At 43.5% G+C, this 19,951-nt stretch overlaps 1 protein-coding gene across 1 annotated transcript; it reads left to right on the top strand.

Moving 5' to 3' along the window:
* The first annotated feature begins 2,533 nt into the window (after positions 1-2,533).
* Positions 2,534-19,386, top strand: bmp3 (bone morphogenetic protein 3). Its single transcript, XM_080766684.1, has 3 exons — positions 2,534-3,375; positions 5,688-6,655; positions 13,449-19,386. Exons 1-3 carry the CDS (start codon positions 3,105-3,107, stop codon positions 13,638-13,640), a joined length of 1,431 nt encoding a protein of 476 aa, XP_080622810.1. The 5' UTR covers positions 2,534-3,104; the 3' UTR covers positions 13,641-19,386.
* Positions 19,387-19,951: the final 565 nt, after the last annotated feature.

Here is a 19,951-nt window from a genome sequence, read left to right on the forward strand (position 1 = left end):
GGGAGTTTCAGTCCCACGTATAGCCAGCCGATGAGAGACCTCCTCTAAATTCAACACATGCGTTAATAATACTGGGTGGAAACCATGGGGACTTTAGGCCAGCGTTTCCTCAACCCTTTCTGGACCCGGGCCCACCCATCTAACCTTGTTCGTGTCAGGTGGTCAGATGGGTGGGCCGCGTGCATTTTCAGAGCACGGCATGATATCAGTCAGTCTTATACGCGAGGCAAAGAACTGCGCTTCTCTTGTCCGTGAATCGATTATGTATAGACGGTTATGTATAATAGCACTTGCACTATAGCCTTGACGACCTTACAGACGTATATGCAGAGGCTAAAATGCATGTAATTTAGAAAGCATATAAATAGCACTCACATAGCACTCTATAGTGTATTACTCATAGTTGTATTGTACAGACATTCTACTGTTAGATGGATGTTAGGTCTTTAGCTTGCTTATTATATGATCCTCGATGAACATTTCTATATTTGTGTGTTGCTCTTGCTTACTGTAAGTCGCTCTGGATTAAGAGTGTCTGCTAAATGCCTATACATTGTAAATTGTAATTGAATCCACAGAGCGCTGCAGGGCGCAGCCATGGCTGAGGTGTACCATTAAGCGTAGCTTGATACCTATTGACTGCCTACAGGGCACCACTCCATGGATTCATCTGTAGGACATATACCTCTCGCCCCAAAACAATTGATACGAATTCACCACTTGAAACCCAGCGTCCGTATACTCATGGGGGAAGCTCTAGCCGAAGATAGCAGATCGACAAGCTCACAGCCGCGTCGTTTCAACAAAAGCTTTCCCACACAATAACAGAAGACAGTTAAAGACACCGGTATAGAGCCCTGAGGCCTTGCTGTAAGTGGTTTAGTAATATACTTTAGGCCACCTGGATGACAACACAGCGTTCCCTTGAAGGCCTGAACATCATGTCTCGGGCTCGGCCACATCGTTCATCATAAACCCAAAACAATTCTGACCTTTTATTTCATACAAGGTATTATTTATATTTAGTTTTTAATTCGGAGGGGGGCTTTGCGACCACTATAGCGCTCCATTTCCCGGCCAGACCAATCCATGAAATGTGTTCAGTGTGTTGTTGATGACTGACCGGTATTATGAAGGTCATGCCCATGCTCATATTATTGCCATCAGATGTCCAAGGGGGGAAATGGACTCTAATCATTTCCTCCAGAGTGCCCCCTGAAAAAAGAGCCCCCGGTCTGTGGGTGTGTGTGTGTGTGTGTGTGTGTGTGTGTGTGGGGGGGGGGGGGGGGGGGGGGGAGCGGCTTCAGCATCCGGATCAGACTGTGATGGACCAGGATGTATGTGCTTAGCTCTATTGAACTAAACTAAATAGGGGAGAGAGCCTCTAATGCCGCCAATAAGCCTCGCTGCATTCAGCCAGCCAGCTAGCAGCCCGGCCTGCAGACGCGCACAGCTTTGCTGAGATAAGGCTGATTTATCCTACTTGGTCGCGCGCCGATGGGGGGGGGGGGGGGGGGGGATTGCAGATCTACAAGCTCACGTCGTGCCACCGCTCGGGCGCGTTGTGAGCTTGTAGATCTGCAATTTATTTATTTTTGGCAAGCGACCACGTGCTGCTCGCCAGTGGGCCAGTGCTGAAGTGGAACTCACGCTATACACGTTTGGACTGCACGCGGAAGTGACGCACATAGCCGGTGTGTGTTGTTGCGGATGTGCATGGCGCGAGAAAACAGAGGCTGTTTCCCCAGCTATTGAATGTTTGTTTGTTTGTTTGTTTGTTTGTTTGTTTGTCTGTCAGAAAACTGCCGTTTTAATACCCGCCGAAATGGCTGAATCATCAGCTTTCTGTGTTTGAAAGAAAGAGTAAAAGGTGCAGATAACCTAAAGAATTTCACTTTAATGTGCACTTCGTTAAGGTTTCTTAAATAGAACTATATCTCTCTCCCTCTCTCTCTCTATCAGCCTGTCTCCCTCTCTCTGTATCTCCCTGCCCTTCTCTCTCTCTCTCTCTCTCTCTCTCTCTCTGTCAGCCTGTCTCTCTCTCTCTCTCTCTCTCTCTCTCTCTCTCTCTCTCTCTCTCTCTCTCTGTCAGCCTGTCTCCCTCTCTCTGTATCTCCCTGCCCTTCTCTCTCTCTCTCTCTCTCTCTCTCTATCTCTCTCTCTCTCTGTCAGCCTGTCTCTCTCTCTCTCTCTCTCTCTCTCTCTCTCTCTCTGTCAGCCTCTCTCTCTCTCTCTCTCTCTCTCTGTCAGCCTGTCTCCCTCTCTCTGTATCTCCCTGCCCTTCTCTCTCTCTGTCTCTCTCTCTCTCTCTCTCTCTCTCTCTCTCTCTCTCTCTCTCTCTCTCTCTCTCTCTCTGTCAGCCTGTCTCCCTCTCTCTGTATCTCTCAGCCCTTCTCTCTCTCTCTCTCTCTCTCTCTCTCTCTCTCTCTCTCTCTCTCTCTGAGCCCCATCCCCTCCCACCCTCCCTCCCTCCCTCCCTCTCTGCCTTCGGGTGTTTTCCTATGCGCGGAGAGGACCATCCAGCTGGTCCCACTAGTAGTCCTATATCACCAGCACAACATGCTTTACCTTCAATGAAAGCTGAGAAGGGGGGAAGAGAAGAGAAGAGAAGAGCGGCCAGTGGATCGTGTGAGACTCAGAGATCAGCCCTGGAAAAACTCACTCCGGACAACACAACCAAAGGGCTGCTGCTGCTGCACTGACTGCATCTACGTTTCTCATCCACTGATTCAAACTGGATTCCTAAACAAACCACTCAGGCTTCTACATATAGGAATATATCCACACCAGCCATCTTTTGACAACTTGGACTACAACTTACTATTCGCTTTAATGTTTTGTTATTTTATTTTGTTACATTTTTGTTGCACCACTTTTTAAGTGATGGTCTCACTTTTTGATGGGAATCGCGCTCCTTATAAGCTGACCATGTTGTGTGGGTTCGCACTAGAAGAAGACTATTAAAACAAACGAACCCCCCCCCCAAAAAAACCAGCTACAATATTATTCATATTTGACCTGCGACTTCTTCCACACGCGTGAATCAATCGGCGGGCTTATTGATTGATTGATTGATTGATTGATTGATTGAGCGACCGATAATAATGGCTCTCTTTTCACGCTTTCTGGTGGCGCTGCTCTGCGGATGCACCTATCTGCGCCTCGGCTCCTGCGCGATGCTCAAGGAGAGGCGGAAGGTGGACTCGTTTGGCCGCACGGCGGTGGTGGTGGACCACAAAGAGGAGCGGGACTCCGGTGGTCTCCTCTCGCAGGATACAATGACGGAGCACATGCAGATGCTCTACGACAAGTACAACCGGGCAGGCTTCCCCTTCAAGGACGGCAACACCGTGCGGAGTTTCAAAGCGCACTGGGGTACGTGTATTATAACGTGTCCACAAAAAATGTAGTACAAAAATAAAAGAGAGAGACTCGACCGTGTTTATACGCACACGGTCATAAGTACATTTTGGTCAATTCTTTGGTAGGGTTCCTTTTTATTTTATTTGTTTTTTCTTCCTCTTTTTGACAGACCTTTTACTATAAGCCTATTCTGCCTATCTCGGGTGGAAACCTGCATGGTTGGTTGTCCAAAACGGTCCAAAACTGTCCAAAATGCCCATTGTTATGTGAGCTTGTTGTAGATTGGATTTGGATATGTTTTGCGATTTAACTGAGATTTGATTTGGGTCCTGACCTACAGAGCCTCATAGAGCCGGTTTACTACTAGTGTACAGATCGACGTTAATTTATGGCTATTGCGCAAGGGACCAAGGGTGTTGCATAATAATATTATGGCCGAAAAAAATAACTGATACAGTTACGCTGATCTGCCAACTTGGCACGAGACGCCGTCGATATTGCGTGCCGTGCGGAGCAAACAAAACACACAAATGCACCTGTTGATACATAGTGTCCACCGTGTCCTCAGAGCCTATAGTCAACTCAACTGTTGCCCTTATAGAAGCATCCGTTTTTAATCAGACCGTGACACGCACGCAGCCACGCACACACACACACACACACACACACACACACACACACACACACACACACACACACACGTGCACACACACACGCACGCAGACGCACACACACACACACACACACACACACACACACTCACACACACACACACACACACACAAACACACACGCACACACACGCACACACGCACACACACAGATAGCCTACCGCTTTACGTCATTGTTTTAGTCCTTGAACCCTACATGGGTGGACGGTTGAACATTCGAAAATATAGCCGAAAATAGCCATGACTGAGGTGAGGATATTGCAAGGGGGCTCCCTAAATAAAGATTTATATAGCCAATACAACCAAACTCACAACTCATGAAATGGGAGCTCATGTGGAGATGTTTGGTGCAGAGGGAAGAGAAGAGCGGACCTATAGACTAGCCGACAGAGCCGGACTGGTCAGTACTTAATTGGTCCGCTCTTACTGATTATTAGTTTACTAAAGTAGGCCTAGAGATGGTTGAAGTGATGGTGGTTAACCATTGTCTTCAGTAATAGTGCTGCTGGTAGAGCAGCTCTAATCCATCTCTGAATGTGACACAGATCATTGTGTGTTTTTAAAGGGGAACCATGTTGGTTAATATTCATGTTTTATCATGTTTGCAAGTTGGAGTCCTCAAGTTGCTGTTGCATGGTTTCTCTTAGTCGTATATGTCTTGGAGTTGGAGGTATAGGAGCGTCACTTTCCACGTTTCTGGTCAGTTTATCAAACCGTGGATCTATACTGCCCCCTGTCGACTGATAACTATTTGTAATTCATTCCAGGCTTTTTTGACACTGTTATTTTCCTCAAAACCGTCCAGTTATTGCCGTCGTATTCATGATTGTTATTGAAGTGTGATGCCTCTCGAAACATCGGCCTGCTGTCTTAATCAATCTATAGGCTACAAAACCCAGCACATTTCATGAAAATGCTATTCTCATTCATGTTGCATGTTCTCACGATTTAATATTTCATAATCTACCATAGTTTTCCCCAAAATGTTGCTAGAAACTAAAAAGGTTTCTTAAACAGAACTCCCCCTATGGACTGACTGACTTGTACGTCCAAAACCGTTACTTTTCAGGAAATGACACACACACACACACACACACACACACACACACACACACACACACACACACACACACACACACACACACACACACACACACACACTGTACAAAATTATCTAATGTAGTTATTATTTAGTCACATCATGGTGGTGATGCTACCTTCGCCGTTTGACTTGCCTATAATATTGGTGCAAAATAACACTTGGCTTAGCTTTTCTTTTTGTTTTTCTTCTTCCTACATCTGTCGATATTTACTGTGCAACACCTGTCACACCCGTCCGTGTGTCACGTGCACACATGAGTCAGTCTGTCTGTCTGTCTGTCTGTCTGTCTGTCTGTCTGTCTGTCTGTCTGTCTGTCTGTCTGTCTGTCTGTCTGTCTGTCTGTCTGTCGGTTTGTCGTATCATGCATGTCAGGCATGCTCAAATATGGAGTCCCTCCAGTCTATGACGTCATATGAGCATGCAGGTACGCTCAATTAGCACAGTGGTCAATATGTTGAACCCAGGATCAAATGGCGGGTAGGACCATGAAAGTTACGTATCTTTCAGTGGTTAATCATCTGGTCTAATTCTACTCCACTATGCACCCGCAGGTACCATCAACAAGAAGCAACTGCAGGTGTTCAACCTCACCTCCCTCACCAAGTCAGAGGCCGTGCTGTCGGCCACGCTGCACTACTACATCGGGGACCTTCGGAACGCCACGGCTGGATGCGGTGGCTTTTCAAAACGCTGCGGCCATCACCACCACGGCCCCAGGGGACACACGGGACACGTCCAGATGGTCGTCTGGAGCTTTGCCTCTGTGGATAACAAGACGCGGACGCTGGGCCACTGCCTGGTCAACGTGTCCACCCTGTACAGAGACTTCATTTCCTGGCAGTGGAAGGACATAACCCGCGTGGTCAACCAGGCCAAGCGCCACGACGAGCTGCTCATCGGCATCGACGTGGCGCCCGACAGTCCCCGGCCCTGGAAGAGGCTCCTCTCCGACCGCTCGCCGTACATCCTGGTCTACGCCAACGACTCTGCCATCTCGGAAGCCGAGAGCGTCGTGACGACTCTCCAGAGGCGCCGCTCGGTGGCGCCCCCGGCGGGAGCGGAGGGCTCCGACGCCTTCGCGCCTTTCGGCTTCCACAAGCTCGGGCTGCGGGCGCCGAACGACACGGCAGCCCTCCCGCCGCGGCCCAGACGCGAGCGCTCCGCCAACGCTCTGCTCCCGCTGCAGAACAACGAGCTGCCCGGGCCGGAGTACCCGTACCAGACGACTGGCTGGGACGAGACCGGTCCCTATGAGCCCTACGAGAACAATAACAAACAGGCCCCCCGGCGGCCGCGGAAGAAGCCTCGCAAGAACCAGCGGCACAAGATGCCCCTGCTGCAGTTCGACGAGCAGACCATCAAGAAGGCGAGGAAGAAGCAGTGGAACGAGCCGCGGAACTGCGCACGGAGGTATCTCAAGGTGGACTTTGCGGATATCGGCTGGAGCGAGTGGATTATTTCACCCAAGTCCTTTGACGCCTACTACTGTTCGGGATCCTGCCAGTTCCCCATGCCCAAGGCAAGTCTTTCATTCTCTTTGCCACGTTCCAGGGCGGAAAGTAACTGAGTATAATTCCAAAATCTTTCATTCTACTTCTTTGACTTAAAGTCACTTACTTCGAGTCTCCCAGGTGTCTAAACTAGACCCCCCCCCCTCCTTTTCTCCCTTCTACAACAAATCTTCTAATTGAAAATAATGTATCTACAAACTCACATTGTGTCGGAACGTGCCACATTGGGAGCTTGTAGATCTGCTATTCTTTGCCATAGTTTCATCCCAGAATAGGATAGTCGGTTTAAAATAGCAACTTTTGTTCTTTTTGTTTTGTTTTTAAGAAATTGCAGTTCAGCATTGGGTTGGCCTTTACCATAAGGTATCCTGGGATACATGCATTTCCTTTTGGGAGATGTGTTAAAGAAATTACGGGTCCTTTATTTTTGGTTGTCTATATTTTGTTTTTTTAAGTATTATTATTTCAAAACCTTAAAAAACAAAAACCATTCCCAAAACAAATTTTCATGAATTAAGAAAAACAATGTGTTCATTCATTTCATGAAGAAATACAAGAAATACAATTCAAAGAAATTCCATAAATGGCCACAAATAATGGCAACAAATAAACAAATTCAGCATTGTGAGTTTGTAAATCTGCTATTTTCACTAGTTTGGGTTTCATAATTTTCTTTGGGTACTGGCCTCTATTTTGCTATTTTGAAAAACATTTTAAAATAGTGAAAATAGCCAATATAAGAACCAACAGCAATCTGCAGACCTGGCGTGAACGTCACACTGCTTTTGCTTATCTGTAGCACCATCTTGTGGTCCAAACAGTTTCTCAGCAGAATCTCTGTAATCAAGAATTCAAGATCATGTAGAAATTAGTCTTCACGGCTTAGAGTCATCATCATCATCATACTATAATTAACCAAATGTCTGATTGTCTGTCTGAATGTGTGTCAGAAACGATATTTACTAATAAGTCTACGGATTGTACAGGGCTGTCACGATTACACATTTAATCTATGAACATTTTTCAACATGGAAACGATTATGACAAAATAATTGCGATTATCTCAAATAATTGCGATTTGACGATTCTGTAATGATTGTGACAGGCTGGCCTAGCAGTGTGACATGAAACTGGCTGTCTGTGGCCGATGCATCTCTGCACATTCAAGGTTGTGTACGTTTTTTCAGTAACAGGGGTCCCCTGGTGGGGGCGCTCTTATCATCATACAGTACATCATCGTACATCATCACATTCCCTGCTCAGCCAATCAAATCATCACATTCTGTGGTACACAAACACACAAAGTCTGCGGCATTGAATTCCCATAGAGTATTCGGTATACAGTAGAGTCTGTTATAACAATATTACTTTTAAGCTGCACTACCATTGAGCTAATAGCGCCTGCCTGCTTGCTCAGGGGATCAATTTAATATTTTCTTTTTTTTTAATGTTCTTTTGTGGCTTTTGCCTTTATTTTATATTTTTATGGAGGGACAGACAGTGGGCTGACAGGAAATTGGGAGAGAGATGGGGGGGGGGGGGGGGGAGACATGCAGTAAAGGCCGTCGGAATCGGGAGTCAAACCCGCGGCACACTGCCAGACAAGGTGCCTGGACCACTGAGCCATGGCCCAGGCAGATAAATGGAATCTTGACCATCAAGTCAAATTTCGTGTCAAACTCCATCTGTGTCTAGGTGAGACATGACCTTTGACACGATCCAGGGAAGAGCATGGGGGAGACAGAATACAACCACTGCAACCATGCGAACTGAGCCACCGCTGGCTGGCTGCAGTTGGCTGCCCAACAGTGCCTATACAGACATCCACACACGGCCAGTTATTGGAGCGGTTAAGCACCACTCAGAAAGGACAAAATGATTTAATGAATTGTATTGTATTCATTTAAAAAAATATCACACCCGTGTGAAGTAAGTGGTGCAACTCCGTGTGGGGGTCCCTGGGGGGGAGTGGGGAGTTCCAGACACAGGAACGCACCCAGGGTGCTGGCCCGATTCCGGTGAGCCGCCCCGCGTCCGAAACGGTTGAGAAATGACAGAGTTACCCTCTCTACTGTACTGTACTGTCACTGTACTGTACTGGCACACCTGAAATCACCATATACTGTATACAGTTAATATGTGCGTGTGTGTGTGTGTGTGTTTGTGTGTGTTAGGTTGCACAGGTGGTGAAAAACAGCCATGCTGTTTTCGTGCTCACACATATATACCCAGGCAGCCAGCCAGGCAGGAACCCACACACATAGTCACTTAAGGAAGTGGTTTGCAGCACTTAAAAAGTGCCTCTTTAACTTTTCATTTTTGAAATACCTACGTCCAGTCGGTAACAAATGGTGGTCCGTGGTCTGATGCATATATCGCTGATTTCGGGCAGAAACCTCTTATCTCTATATTTTTTTCGAAAAAATGTATGGCCTACATGATCAGTGTCACACAAAATTATTTAAAAAAAGTAGCAGATCTAGATCTGGAATTGGAATCCTGAAAAGTGGACACACTATCAAACTGGGGTTCTTTGAAATAGAAAAGGGCGAGAATCCCTCGCAGCAAAATCCCCTCCTGCCTTTGTGATCTCACTTCTGTCAGGCTCCCTTCAGAAGTTGCTTAAATAGCCGTCATTAGCAGGTCTGTTATTGTGACTTGTGGCAAGCGGTCCTGTCAGTCATTTGAATACCACCTATGGATGAAAGAGGCCGCAGGGGCAGTAGCACGCGCCCACACACGCAAAGATCCGACCGATATGCACCATAGACATGAAAAGGTATCGGCTCTGGGGCGTCTGTATCTCCAGAGGAGGCAAGCTCGAGAGGGGACATTCGGTACGCTAATCAGAGGCAATGTGTATACATTTGTTTTCTTATGCCAATCCTGGAAAAGACGCACTGTGATTGGCCAGTACTAGTAGTAGCAATAATATGTCAAAATGTTAATGCCATGTTAACAGCCAGCAATGGGTTTTAGCGCTCCCCCCCAAAAAACTACTACCTGTGACACCTCTAGGGGCCGCAGTCGGCCTTCAAAAATGAAGAATAATGCATTGAATTTGCCTGTCTACTTCCTGATTGGTTACTCATTTTCCGTAGGAAAATGTTCGACCAATGACAGCTTAGGCTGTTTTACCATGTGAGTAAAGAAAATGCTTATTAATCAAATCTCGTAATCTCAGGAGGCACAGGAGGATTAAATAGCTATTCACAAGATTATCTCGTTTTGGCTCAGATTGGGTTAAGGCTCTGTTCCATTTAGTGTTCCGTACAGGGCCATTTGGAACCCATACTCAAGGACACTTTGAGGCCCACTGGTGTAGCAATGTGTTTCCAGTGATCCAACGTGCAACCTGACTCTGTTTGACCAGAATGGAACAGAGCCTTCATTGGTATCATCAGTAACACCTGTGAAGGAAGTAGGGAAGGGGCTCAAGTTCTTTCCAGAATGACGTGTGTGCAGACTGTACTCCAATCATTTTGCTTAAAAGGAGCAATTCTCCCATTTTCAACCTTGCCTTATAATTGGTCTTATAACTAATGAATTATTTCATTATAAAGATGGTACAATGTCTGGGTAATCCTTCTGTGAGACAGAGAGAGTGTGCAGAGTGCAGACGCTTGATTTCCTTTTAATATTTGTCTCTACCCAGCACCTGGCCTTTTATAACATTGGATGCCATGTGTGCTCTATTCTATTCATGTTTGCTTGCACAAGTTGCACTGAGACCCCTTTTCCACTGGTTGTCTCCCAATCTGAGTGCTCTTGCTCAGGAACATTACCAAATTGTTGTACTGTATGTACTGTACAGACTCATAGGCATAGCAGCATACGCACATACACTTGTCTGCCCAGAGTTGCACTCTTATAGCGCTACATGGGCTAATATCACCTCGGTCTTATGTAGAGATAAGAGCCTAGATAAGTGCCTCTGTGGAGCCTCTGTGGAACCTCAGTGGAACGTGGAAGGGAGGTACAGTACCATGACACAGCTGCTCTGTCGTGTCAGCAAATCTGAGACCGTTAGCTTTTCAAGTTGAACCTTTGAGTGACATAGGAAAAGGGTAGTACACGTCTGCAAGTTGTTCTCCTCATCCGTATTAGTGTAGTTAAACCACTTAAAGGGACACTTCACCCTTTTTGCAAAAAAATATATGTTAATGACGTTTAGAAGCTTTAGATCACTTTCCTGGGGGTATTTATGTGTGTAATATGTGGTTTTAGATATTTTAGATTGTAGCAGCGAGCCCAGTGTCTCTGATGTCATGGACACTGGTCTCACTACCTTCCTGGACTACAATTCCCATAATTATTTAGTGCACTGCTCCTCCTTGTGGATAGGGGGGAGAGCTGTCTTACTGAGACAACATGTAGTCCAGGAAGGAAGTGTGAGCCCAGTGTCCATGACATCAGAGACAACAGGCTCACTGCTACAATCTAAAATATCTAAAACCACATATTACACACATAAAGACCCCCAGGAAAGTGTTCTAAAGCTTCTAAACGTCATTAACATATATTTTTTTGCAAAAAGGGTGAAGTGTCCCTTTAAACCCCAGCATATGAGATGAGATTCAATTTATTGTCAATGTACAGTACAGTACAGTCAAAAGTATTTTCGCATCTCTCGCAAGTGCAAACATGTCAGTAGGGATACATTAGTAAGTACAGTATAGTAAATGCAGATATGTATTGTTGTAGGGACAGCTTTTGTAGAAAATAGCACATCGACATGCTCACAACGCTCAGGGCTCAGGGCTCTGTACCCCAGGTCAAGTATAAAGGGTTCAAGTGGTCAAAGCACGTATGTCTGCTCCTAAATACAGTATAGGTGTATGGGAAAACACAACTGCTGTAGTTCATGTCCACACAGCAGCATAGCTTTGCATTTTGTTTACTTTAAAACCCAGAAAAACAGTGCAGGTTTGAGCATGTAACGTTTCGTCTACTATTGGCCTTCATCATCATACTCTTTTTGAGTGGTGCAGCCACTCCATTGCCCAGCAATGTGTGTCCCAATGTGTGTCTCCGGGTCTGTCCGGCAGAGCACGGAAATAGCGTTATAGCGTTTGTTCACCACCATGTGTCACTATTGTGCAGCCTACCACACACACACACACAGACACACACACACACACACACACACACACACACACACACACACACACACACACACACACAGACACACACACACACACACACACACACACACACACACACACACACACACACACACACACACACCAGGGAGGAGGGCTTGTACTACAGCACGATTACAGTACAGCACCACCCACTTCAGACGGGTCTGACTTTTAAAGTGAACACTTACTTTAGGATGCTGATGTGTGGACTTTTGTTCTTTTAAAGTGAACACTTACTTTAGGATGCTGATGTGTGGACTTTTGTTCTTTTAAAGTGAACACTTACTTTAGGATGCTGATGTGTGGACTTTTGTTCTTTTAAAGTGAACACTTACTTTAGGATGCTGATGTGTGGACTTTTGTTCTTTTAAAGTGAACACTTACTTTAGGATGCTGATGTGTGGACTTTTGTTCTTTTAAAGTGAACACTTACTTTAGGATGCTGATGTGTGGACTTTTGTTCTTTTAAAGTGAACACTTACTTTAGGATGCTGATGTGTGGACTTTTGTTCTTTTAAAGTGAACACTTACTTTAGGATGCTGATGTGTGGACTTTTGTTCTTTTAAAGTGAACACTTACTTTAGGATGCTGATGTGTGGACTTTTGTTCTTTTAAAGTGAAGACTTACTTTAGGATGCTGATGTGTGGACTTTTGTTCTTTTGAACACCAGCAACGAACTGGATGTGGGCAACCCATCTGAACTAGAACTGTGATTGAGTGATTGATTGATTGATTGAATACTTTATTAACGGTTTGCAGAAAACAGCACATGAAAGTACAGTTAAATGCAAGGTCTTCTAAGAGGATGTATAACCCAGGTCAAAGCACTATGGCTTGTTTCCATTGGCATGTTCAATTCATCTGAACATTGAATGAACACCACTTTGAAACACCACACTGTAGTTCACAGAAAACAATCGATTGGGAAAAAAAATCTGTTTCTCCCTTGAGCATTAAGGCATTCTCTACTAGCTTAGCAGGGAATGTTTTTGCACCCGGGTCTGAATCTCAGGTGCAACAGTTAATCAATAATAAAATATATATATATTTATTTAATAATCAATACCTATTTTGGGCATGTAATTACTAATTATAGTTGAACAAATAAAATAAAATAAAAAGTCAGAAGCATTCAGAAATGGCAAAATATCAGATCTACAAGCTCAGAGCTTATACAGTAGATCTAGTATTTTCACAATTCTTACATGTAAGTATAAAATAGGGCTTACGTGATTAATCAATTCATTGATATATTAAAAATATCTCTTTCTCTCTCTTTCTCTCTCTCTCTCTAGATATTAGAAAATGTAGTTCATCGATTATTCCAACAATGGAAAACGTCATCGATAGAATAATTGCTTTGAATCATCATTGATTGTCGTAGCCCTAATCTTGAGGTAGCACAAGTTTGGAGATTTTAACCCATTCTGACCGGGAACCCATTTCGGTGTTAGCATCATGTTATGCTTTAGCTATTGAAAAATCGAAGAACGACTGACATTTTTACAATCTGATCTCAGGTCAGAATGGGTTATAATCAGACCAGTGTGTGTCCAGTGGAAAACCTCGTATGAATCTGATCTCAGGTCAGAATGGGTTAAGCGGTTCCCACTCTCAGCAGTCTGTGTCCTCTCTTTCTCTCTCTCCCTGTGCAGGCTCTGAAGCCCTCCAACCACGCCACCATCCAGAGCATCGTGCGAGCGGTGGGGGTGGTGCCGGGCATCCCCGAGCCCTGCTGCGTGCCCGAGAAGATGTCGTCGCTCAGCATCCTGTTCCTGGACGAAGACAAGAACGTGGTGCTCAAGGTCTACCCCAACATGACCGTGGACTCCTGCGCCTGCAGATAATGTCCCCGTCGGCGGCGGCGGCCCCAAAGGGGAGGAACGTCTCCTACTCAGACACGCCTCGGATCTGAACAGCAGGAGAAAGCAGGAGAAACGCACTCTGCAATTTGGCTCTGAGCGTATATAACTGCGGCTCCCTTTTGTCCCCCAGAAGGTCGGCATACATTTCGACATTTTCATTTCGGCAGCGGATTCGAACCGGCAACACATATAATATAAAAAGATATATACGGTAGTGTTGCTTTCCTGCTTCACATCTGCTGCCGAGCCAATCGAGTGAAGCTATATGGAGAAATTGAATCCCCCCCCCGGAAGCGGAAATGTTTATGCCAACCTTCTGGAAAAGGGAACTACAGTTATGCAAAGAGTTTGGTTACTCACAGCCAGGTAGTCACACGTGTGTGAGCGCACGCACGCACGCACGCACGCACGCAAGCACACACACACACACACACACACACACACACACACACACACACACACACACACACACACACACACACACGGATGCTACTCTTCTGCCCTGGAGGAGAGACCAGTGAACCACCTGCTTGTGTTCATAGAAAGGAACAGATTAAAAACATCTTCCTCACAGAAATACAGAGATGGATCATCGTCATCATCATCATTACCGTCATCATCATCACCATCGCTGCTTATTATCTATCGGAGGAGGATCTTTTGAGGACCTGAGGCTCGTTGGAGATGTCCTTTTTTTCTGTGCGGGGGACGACAAAATCGGACGAATCGAACTTTGACATTTTGTATTTTACTTCAACAAACAAACAAACAAACGGAAACAAAGCAAAAAGCTACGTGTCCTTAAATCAAGAACATAATACTGAAGTCTCAGGTCCTCAGATTGTTGGATTTCATACAACGTTGTTCGTCTCGCAGCCCGGAAGTCGCCTTTTTGTCGCCGAACTACAGCCCACTTGCATGGTTTTCATTCCGCTGTGTACGTTTGTGTTTGTGTCTGTACTATCACTGTGTTACTCACTATACAGAAATTACTGCCTAATTATTGCCTTGGCTGCTATATAGAAGATATATCATATCCACCCAAAAGACACACTTGTGGTGTAGACTAGAGAGTAGATAGCATTACTTAATTGTTTTTTAGATCACTGCATCATAATTGTAATGTAATTTAGTACACATTGTAAGAATCTTTATGCATAAGGGTAAGCTACTTGTCATTTACTAATATGCACACAGTACCATCCTCAGCATTCATTTATCAATTTGTAACTCTGAGAGTGTACAAAAGGACCCTTGCGTTTTTGTTTGTTTGTTTGTTTGTTTGTTGATAGAAAGTTTAAATGTTCTGATAGTTATCTTTGCTATCGAGTCATTGTACATTAAAAAGGTCTACCTGTCTTTCAAGCTCTTTCTTTAGTAAACAGGAAACACATTTTCATATGGGACACCAATTCCCTCCAATAAGGAGAGAGTAATTTACAGTAGGTAGGTATCCCGACCTGAAAATGTATTGTCTGTTTACTCTATATAGCAATGATTACTATCAGGATATAGAGCTATTTAGCACTTAATTTAACAAAAAGATTAATAAAAATGACATACACCACCTTCAAGTTAACACTCTGGATTTCACAGTGTACCACTCGTTCTGTGAAAAATAGTTCTCATCACTCAACATATACTCTACAGTACTGAGCAGTTCAGCGCTGCTGGCTGTTGCACAGTGAGTGTCAATTGAACACTGAAATAGTTTAAAATGGACCTTTTGAATTTGAATTAACAGAACACACGGATGTTGGCGTGTGATTCTTTCAAAGCCTACATTTGACTTTCAGAACAGGAAGGGGGTGGAGGGCTGGAACCAGGTTGCTATTTGAACACATGTAAAACGTTTTAAAAAAGTTCCCGACATACAAGGTTTTCACCCGACAGCGACGACAGACGGGTGTAAAAACCACGACATAAAAAAAAAAGCCACTCCATGATTGTCAGGCCTATTATGCTTCATTTATATTTCATTGTGCAAGTGCTGGAAAGTAACTAAGTATACGTTCATTTGAAGTGGTGTTCTTAAGTAACATTTTGAGCTACTTTTATATTTTGCTTGACTATTCCTACTTTTGATACTTTATATACTTCCGCTCTGCACTACATCTCAAAGGCAAATACTGCACTTTTTTTACTCCCATCACAATCATTTGGCAGGTTTATAGACTTGCTGAACCTATTTTTAATTTGCAATTAAACTACATTATTTAAATTGTGAATACTCAAGCTAAGTAAAAGCACCTCAGAATTGTACTCTCAGTATAGCCTACAAGCCCTACGAGTACTACTTACATGCACTTTGTTACTTTTCACCACTGCATAGTGCACACACATTATTGTGCATTTACCGTAGGATATGCCCTGTTGAAGCTAGCCTTGTTTTTTTCTAACGACTTGTACATTGTTTGTGTAAATAGAACATTATGTATATCCTATAATTCACGGTCTGTTCCAAAGGGCCCTGTCCTACAGACAACTGGTTTACAATGAAGCTGATGTCAAAAGCATCTAAGAATAGTTTTATATCATATATGGTACAAAAATATATATGTTTCCTACGAGTGAATTGTTTCTTTTGATCATTATGATTGCTAATAAGGATTATTGCAAACTGTATTGCGATTGATTCACTATTTTAATATATGAGATGCATTTGTGTCGACAGCTAACTGCATAATATTCCTTACCTTTTGTGCCAATACGGATACTTAACAACCTGTTAAACAATTGTTGAATAATGTACTCACACACTGCATTCCAAAGGAATATAGTAGGCCTAGATACAGTACCGTTTATTTACAGTGGGTTCCAACCATTTCTGGATCAGGGCATAGATATAATAGAAAAAGAGATGGCTCACCCGCGCTCTGGCCAATGGAGAGCCACGTTGCTATGTGGCGGCCATCTTACTGAGGGGCAGCATAACATTGTGTCTATGGGGCATGTACTACATAACATTGTGTCTATGGGGCATGTACTACATAACATTGTGTCTATGGGGCATGTACTACATAACATTGTGTCTATGGGGCATGTACTACATAACATTGTGTCTATGGGGCATGTACTACATAACATTGTGTCTATGGGGCATGTACTACATAACATTGTGTCTATGGGGCATGTACTTTTAAATAACCATAACTTGCTCAATTTTCAACCGGTTTTCAAACGGTTTGGTTTGTTATAAACGCCAGAGACGTCCGCATATATGCATATGCTTCATACGCTTATATGCATATGCTTTGTACGCATATGCTTTTATATGACACTTTTTATAAAAAATAAAATGAAGGCGATAAGCGTCCTGCGTTGACAACGTTTGTAATAAACGCGTTAGTAAATTCGTCAAGATTTGAGGGAGTTATGAGTATTTTTGTTCGAGCTGCCATATAGAACATACTGTACTGTTCAGCAAGATGGCCGCCGGGTGAACTACGTCAGAGACTTCGCCTTGAGCCATCTAGCCTTATATATGTCTATATGGATCAGCGCCCACTTGAAATTGTTCGTGGCCCTATAGTGGTCAGATGGGTGGGGTGAGCCACATGCATTTGAATGAGAATGTTGTTTTTGTTTGTTTTTTAATTACCAATTAAATCCATTGTGTTCCGGCTAGGATTAATGGAACTGACAATAGTGTACTTAAAGTTCATATAGTTCCTAGCTTAAGTTTTGGTATCACAATGAAAGCTGAAACATTTGTCAAGGTTGTGAAGAAAGAAATACCCTGACTTATTTTGTATTTTTTTATTTTTTTATATATAAATGTTACGGCATTATAGGTTGGGTTAGTGATATTTGTGGGTTAAAACAAAACAAAAAATTGTTTAAAGGTTAAAGCTCTATGTGCTCAAACGTAATCAAGTGTTTGTTCAGTAACAGGCGTCTCCCCAGCTCTATAATACACAGAACGTATACATTTCCAGGTAGGTGACACAATTTCAGCCAATCAGGAGAAAGTACCAATTTACCGGCTTCATTTTTATAGTGTTACAGTTATTTGTGTCAACTCATCACCACTTCCGATTTCTGTCTGTCTGTCTGTCTGTCTGTCTGTCTGTCTGTCTGTCTGTCTGTCTGTCTGTCTGTCTGTCTGTCTGTCTGTCTGTCTGTCTGTCTGTCTGTCTGTAGGAGAGACATGAAGACTGAAGTTACTGAACAAACACACTGTCATTGAGTACTACAATAATATATGTAACACTTATTTTAACCACAAAGAAGATCACTGATCCTGCCTTTAATACATTCTTCTTTTTGGGCCCCACATGCAATATTCTCAGGGCCCACCTGTAGGCCGTGGCCCGCATGTTGAGAGTCACTGATAGTAGTATTAGTATTGTCCTCAAATGATTGCATTGGTTGCATTGTGTCGCCCAATCTTCCACAATGTTCAAAGTCTGTAAACACTGCCTCGCCAATTTGTTGAATTTGTTTTCTCATTTCCACACACACACACACACACACACACACACACACACGCACGCACGCACGCACGCACGCACGCACGCACGCACGCACGCACGCACGCACGCACGCACACACACACACACACACACACACACACACACACACACACACACACGTTAAGAAGCAAGCTTGGGCTTCGGCTAAGTTGGTTTTCCCCCAGTGTGGGACACGACTGCAAAGGCTAAACGGAAGTGTGGCTGGACATCCAATTTATTGTTAGTGCATTTTCAGTGCTTCCCACTATTCGACGGAAACATTCTGTTGTGTTGAGCTAACGTGTATGTCTGGAGTTTTTTGTTGTTGTTTTTTTCAGTGCAGTGCACATATCAAAGGCACTCAATTGCAGTGGTGGACAGCAATGAAGTGCATTCACTCGAGTACTGCACGCAATTAGTATACTGTTAACTTACTGTACGTGAGTTTTGGTTTTTTAAGCTTTTAAGACTTTTAAGACATTTCTATAGGAAAGGATCCTCCGGGCTGGGACCCAAAACTTACACAAATACATGTATAAACCACTGAAACTATAGATCTATTCTATTTGAATGCCTTTATTTGCGGAGTATCTATAACATTTACAGTGGTTCTCAACCTTTTTCCGGACGTGACCCACCCCCCATATTTGAACTGGGGAACCTGATAAGGAGTGTAGGAGTTGAGGCAGATTACATAGTTTCACAGATAAATATTAAGGGAAAGTATGACAATAGCAGATCTATCGAGAGGCGTTGTGAGCTCGTAGATGGGCTATTTTCATAATGTTTCCTCTTTATTTTATTTGTATAGTATAGCCTATAGTTGATTACATTTGATGCAGGGATGGACGGTCTTTTTCTTTTCTCTCATATTTTTTCTTTTTCTATTAAAAAAGGTCTTGAAAGTCCTTAAATTGTCACTTCACTGTCATCTGGGGAGCCACATGTTGAGAACCACTGATCTATAGGCTATACGTTAACTCAATTACTGGGGTTGAATACATTGTCCACCACTTATCAATTGTAATACTGTATATATCACCAGTTTTATAACGGCTTCTTTACTGTAAATGTCCCGCTCTAGGTAAAAGGAAATGCTTGCTTGTACAATAAGCTTCATAAGAAAATATATTTGTATATGGAAATTAACTTTAACATGCATCTATTTATTTTCTGTATGTTGCATTGTGTTGTGCGTTGCTGTGGTTCTCAAACCTTTTTTTCATGTCAAGGACCACCAAATTATAAAAAAAAATTAAATGCCGTTGACGCCATCTGAAAATCTTGCACCAGGGCCCAGGGGGACCCCCCAATATAGGATTTGTGTTGTTAAAAAGTTCCAACAATATTCCTTTTTTTTTTTTAACTACCACCCAGGATCCCAGGGGGGGGATACTTTTTTTTTTTCATATTATATATTAAACCCCACTTACTTTGAGAACCACTGCTGTGGAGGGGGCGGGGTTTCGCAGACAAACACGGGTGAAATTCTCAGCGTTCATATCTGTGTGTAGCTCTGGTCCATATAACATTAGAGCTATCTATGGACCGGACCTATGTAACTCCCAGAGTGTACAACATGTTGACCAAATAGTCTTTACAGGAGGAATGTGCGTGGGTTACAGTCGAAGAAGTACACTCACTTTTTACTTGTGTAAAAGTATCAATAGCCTATACTGCAATATAGAACTACTTACAAGTATGTTACAAGTGACTTTTACGTTACAAGTAAAAGTCCAGAATTCAAAATGTACTTGAGTAAAAGTACAAAAGTATTGGCATCAAAATGTACTAAAAGTACTCATTATGCAGAATGTCCCATTTCAAGTTCTCAAATGT

This window comes from Protomyctophum bolini, assembly GCF_963924005.1.
Source record: "Protomyctophum bolini genome assembly, chromosome: 6".
Taxonomy (NCBI): domain Eukaryota; kingdom Metazoa; phylum Chordata; class Actinopteri; order Myctophiformes; family Myctophidae; genus Protomyctophum; species Protomyctophum bolini.